Source organism: Lolium rigidum, chromosome 4, assembly GCF_022539505.1.
Source record: "Lolium rigidum isolate FL_2022 chromosome 4, APGP_CSIRO_Lrig_0.1, whole genome shotgun sequence".
In the NCBI taxonomy this organism is placed as follows: domain Eukaryota; kingdom Viridiplantae; phylum Streptophyta; class Magnoliopsida; order Poales; family Poaceae; genus Lolium; species Lolium rigidum.
In genome coordinates, this window is record NC_061511.1 from 171,762,885 (window position 1) to 171,768,329 (window position 5,445).

Below are 5,445 nucleotides of genomic sequence, written 5' to 3' on the forward strand. Positions count from 1 at the left end.
CGAACACGAGTAAGTACAGTCGCCTGCACGAGCGAGTAGGTGCACAGATCGTCCACATAAGACTGAGTACACTCGCGCACACGAACGAGACGATGCGTACGATTGCTCACACGAGTAAAGGGAAAAATGCACTAAATACCTTCAAAAGAGAAGTACTTATCAGTTCATGCACGAGTACAGTTAGATACACAAGACGAGTACAACCATAGTAGTATAGGAAGTACGAAAAAAAGTATCTCGAAACCTACCAACATGGGATCTAGTTTTGAAGATCTCGACGAGAGGATCTCAAAAGTGAAAACGGTTCGTCGTTTGGACTTACGGTTCTCAAGATATTTCATTTTGAAAAACCGAATCTAGAAAATAAAGGGAAAAACGCAGCCCCCTGTGCCTTCTCTCTCCTCCCTCATCCCCACTTTGCTTCTCCTTGCGACACGTGTCGAGCAGGGAGACCACTTCCCAGGGATTTTCTGCCCCCACAGCGCGCCACTTGTCGCGTGCGGAGCGAGTTGTTTTCCCTTCACGAAGGTCGGCCTTTTTCTAGAGTTTTCCCTGAAGACCTGAAGTTTTAGCCCGGGCAAACATCCAGCTAATCAAGAATTTTGGCCTAACAACGCGACTTTGCACGACTTTGCACGCTTGCCGAATGAAGCCGAGCCCGGGCACCTGCAACCAATCACCATTTGCATCTTCAAATTGTTTAGTGCATAGATATCTAGAATTATGACACTATAGTTTGAGAGAATATATTTTCTTTACCTTTTTTGTCATGTGGTCCGATAACAATACTTTCACATTGAGAGATGTTACATCGACCCCCTACGCTTGGGGGTATCAGAACCACATCTTCTTTTTGGGGGAAAGAAGGATATGACTCCAAATTTAAGTTCATACAGGGGCAACCTTCCTCGTTGCAATTGTACAAACATAATCATCAAATCGTGTTCAATAACCTCTCAAAACAATTTATATTCAAAAATTTGTTGGGACCGTGGGAGCCAAGGTACCCACGAGCCCGACAAGCGCAAGCCTTTTCTCTTCATACCTTCACCTCGATAAGGAAAGTGAGGAAAGGTGTGAGACATGATCCAATGTTGTCAAGGTAAATACCTATGCGGAAGACTCCCTTTGCCTTGTCGACCAGAGGACCCCGGGGATCCAGCCTCAGCTGCCCCGCCAGTCCCCGGGCATGGGAATACACCTGGGCAAAGTTCGGGCCGGGCCGGGTTTCGGGCCGGGCTTAAAAAAGCCCACGGGTAAAAAGTTAGGCCCGAGCCTGGCCCGGCCCGACCGTCGGGCATGTAAATTAAGCTCGAACCCGGCTCGAACGAGCAAAAAACCCAGCCCGGCCCGAGAAGCCGGCCCGACCAGGCTAAAATGCACAAAAATAAAGGCCCGAACCCGGCCCGGCCCGACGTTCGGACTCAGATTTCAGGCCCGAACCCGGCCCGAAGTGCAAGCCCGACCCAGCCCGGGATTTTCGGGCCAGGCCGTCCGGGCCGGGCTGCCCATGCCCAGATGTACATGGGAAGCAGAACTCGCTCGACACCTAGCTCACACCCCCTGCTCCGCCATCATGATCTTCGTCGGTGACACTAGCTGGAGGGACGGGACAAGACGAGCCAACTTGTCCTGACCACCTGACGGATAACATTTCATAGACACATCCCCTACCACTCAGCGGAGCTGGCGACATGCTAGTTGGCATGTGCCATGGCACGAGCTATGAGCGCCCCATGGGGGGATGGGTGTAGTGACATCCATGTAACCGTGTGGTGGCCTCTTGTTGGTATAAAAAGAGGACCAAGGCTACGAGACCACCGTGACAACTTCTACATGTGCATGAGGTGCTCAGTAAGAGTCTCATGCATAAGATGAGCGCTCCCGTTTCACTTAGATGATGTCTCGGTTATGTGATTTTTTCTGGGTTCCTAGCTGATGGGGGTTTGCATGTTTTAAGGGCATAAGGTCCTGATGGTTTTGGGTCTTTTGACATTTGTTAGGTCTTGTGAGGATGGCTTCAGTTAATATTGACGTTTGTTAGGTCTTGTGAGGTGGTTTTGGGTCTTTTTGATGTACTCCCTCCGTTTTGATTTAGTCTACATTCTAGAAAAAATGAGACAAATTAGTAATGCATTTATTAGTACTACTTAGATATTTGAACAACCAATCCAAACTACATTGAAAATAACAACATCCAATAAAAAGAGTAAAACCACCTCGTTTTCAGTGTTGTCGTTGACTAAAAGCTAGAATGTAGAGTATTTCAGAACAAATTTTGGGGCTAGAATGTAGACTATTTCAGAATGGAGGGAGTATGTTCTTTGTCTGATTTTTGTTCCATAACGATCTTTAAAAAAAATGATGTATGCATCTTTTCAATGCAGAGGATGGGGTCTCGTTCTCCATTTCGAACTTAAATCGAAGAGCTGATTACTAAATTTTAATGACAAATCACTAATAAAGGCACAATAAATTGCATCTTTACAGCTACATGAACGTAAACCGTCTCTTTCAGTTCCTCCCAAAAGAGAGTCCTTTGTATACAATCTGAATATACACTTTACACATATGCTTACACATATTATTACTTATACTGTATTATTTACTTATATACATAGTTAAGGTTTTTTTTGGGAAGAGGACCAGGTGGTTGGATCTTTCCGATAATGCATTGAAGGTGGAGGAGATGGGATCGAAGGGGTTGAAGTTGGAGGGAAGAAAGGTAGTGGCGGGAAAGGCCAAGGAAACGAAGGCGGCGGAGGTGGTGGCGGGGGCGGAGGAGGCGGTGGTGAATACAAAGACGGCAGTGGCGGAAAATGCGGAAAAGGAGGTAGGTGTGGAATCGGCGGCAAAGGGAACGGGAATACAGGTGGCGGTGGAGGTGGCGGAGACGGTGTTGAGAAAATTGGTGGCAAATGAGGGAACGGGAAGGCCGGTGGAGGTTCCACCGCTGGTGGTGTCCATGGCCAGGGCGGCAGAGGGAAAGGGAAAGCCGGCGGTGGCGGTGAAGGCGGTGTGAAGAACGGTATCGGCGGCAGAGGGAATGGGAACGCTGGCGGTGGCGGCGTGAAGAAGGGGATGGGCGGGAACCATGGGCGCGGCGTGCAGAACGGGATGGGCGGCCACGGCCAGTGAGGGCAGTAGAACAAGGACGTGTTGAGCGCGGCCGGCGCCATCGAGGTCCCCGCGCCGTCGCACTGGCCGCTGGCGTCCTTGTTGCCCGGTCTGTAGTAGAGAGAGTTGAGGTTGTAGATGCAAGCGTTGTTGGGATCCTCGGTCGAGAAGGTGATGTGGCTGGAGGTGGCGTTGACAGCCGGCACGTCGCAGAGTGCGGAGGGGTTGTCCAGAACGGCGGCCCGGCAGAAGGAGATGGCCTCGCCGCCGGTGGTGCACCCGAGGCCGTCGATCACCGGGATGTCGAGCCGGTAGGCGCCGTGGCTGTTGGTTGACTTCTCGGCGGTGATCTTGATCTCCTCTTTGGACGTGGAGTTCGCTCTGAGCATGCAGTCGATTCTGACTTTGACGCCTGACCAACAAAAGTAAGTTGCGTCAGAACATGCTCGAGGAGCTTGGTGAAATGCAGACAGATTTCACTGGACAAAATTATCAGTTCTTGAGCCTCGTCGTAACAGTGCGACAATAGTGAAAACAGAGTATTCACTCAATCAATCCATTCATGAAGGTTTGTAACAAATTCCTCGTAGTAGCTGTGTAACAGTGAGAACCGACTACTCGCATTCGTACGAAGCAATTCCAGACAACAATGCAGTTGTTGGTAACAACCAATAGGGGCTTCGCAGGCCTAACATCGATGCTGTATCGATCTTCCCAAATCCTAACACTGGAACATAGTAGTATTTGCATAATGGCATGTGCATACCAGCGACAGAAGTATACTACCGTACCTGGCAAGAAGTAGCTGTGGTTAGAGAAGGAGCTGGAGGAGCAGGCGTCGCAGAACACGGTGCCAGTGACTGTGAGGTTGGCTCCTCCGCCGCCGCCGCCGCTTTGGGACCCATGGCATTTCGCACCAGGAGGAAGGAGTAGCAGAAGAAGAAGAGCAGGTACCAGTAGCACCTCTAGCACAAGCAACGACGTCCTCTTCTTCATGGCGTAGAGCTCCATAACTGCGCAGCTCCCCTAGCTAGGAGCTGAGAAGAAGCTGATAAGCCTCGACTCCTCCTGCCTGCTTTATATCCGAGAACTGGTTGTACGAATGGCCAAATCCTTAGCTAGTGGTTTGGGAGATGATCACCAGAATTTGAGCGGGTAGGATAGGACAGGCGACGCATTGCTCCAATTCACATGGAACAAGCGCATGTGAAGGGCGTTTGGACCCTTTTGTGCCTTGTGCAGCCGTGTCCCCATTTAAGCAAAGATCACAAGCTTCGTCGCTTTTGATTGGATTTCACGGGCTCAACCCGTGACGCGGAATTGTGGATTCTGGAAGTGTCTGTCTGGTTGCTCTTTGTTTAGTTTTTCAGTTTTGGCATGCCAGCATTAGGTGAAACAGACCTCAGTCTTTGGTTGCATGTAGTTTGAGGTTTTTGGCTAAATGATTATTGTTTGGTTGCGGTACGTAGGGATAGTTAGTACTATCACTCAATGCATATGCGTGCACAAGAACTGCAGTAGTTCGTTGCCCCAAGTTGCAGTGCGCGATGGCGCTCGCGATGCCGAGACGGCTGCAAACAACTAGGGCGCGTTTGGTTTCTTGTACTAGATTTTTGCATCAGTGGTGCAGTGGAAACAAATCCATATCTCCTTCCAGACGGGTCATGGTGCAGGTTTGGAATGTTGTTTGGTCGCCTGGGATAACCTTTTTTGCACCGGGTAGAGAAGTGAGGCTTCATTGTTTGGTTGCCTGTTTCCAGCCCAACTTGCACGCACGAAAACACGAATCAGCTGTTTGGTTGCACAAATCACAGTTCCATATCCTTATCACAATTCAAATAGGGTGAGAATACTATGTCATAGCATGTTACATACGATCACACATCATTCAGAATAACAAGATCCTCACGATCACCACGATGAGGAAGACGATGATGTAATCTTTGGCCCGACTATGAGGTACCTCCGGTGGTGCTCCTTGTAGAGCATGCACTTCCTCGTAGATGTGCTAAAGGCACTGGCTCATAGATGGCCTGATCTGCCAGGAACTTATCTTCCAGGAAGGTGAGATACTCTTGTTGTGCCTCCTCCAATGTTTCATACACTCGGTAGATGTTGTTGGAGTAGCCACTGACTTTGTCTTGACAGATCCTTCATGAGCTGCAGATTCCTCGAACCCGTCCGCGGAACACCACATACAACTAGCACGGCATAAGAAGAACAGGTAATCGATCACAACCATGAACCAATTCATAACAGAGCAATAGAACTATACAAGTGTTGATAGCAAATGATAAACTAACAGGCCATGCATGATCATTCCAAAAG

At 49.3% G+C, this 5,445-nt stretch overlaps 1 protein-coding gene across 1 annotated transcript; it reads right to left on the reverse strand.

Annotated features, from left to right (window-relative positions):
* Positions 1-2,621: 2,621 nt before the first annotated feature.
* LOC124706729 (leucine-rich repeat extensin-like protein 3) lies at positions 2,622-4,137 on the reverse strand. The gene is made up of 2 exons (XM_047238397.1): positions 3,909-4,137; positions 2,622-3,529 (listed from the first exon to the last, which is right to left on the reverse strand). Exons 1-2 carry the CDS (start codon positions 4,126-4,128, stop codon positions 2,622-2,624), a joined length of 1,128 nt encoding a protein of 375 aa, XP_047094353.1. The 5' UTR covers positions 4,129-4,137.
* Between the last annotated feature and the right edge of the window lie 1,308 nt (positions 4,138-5,445).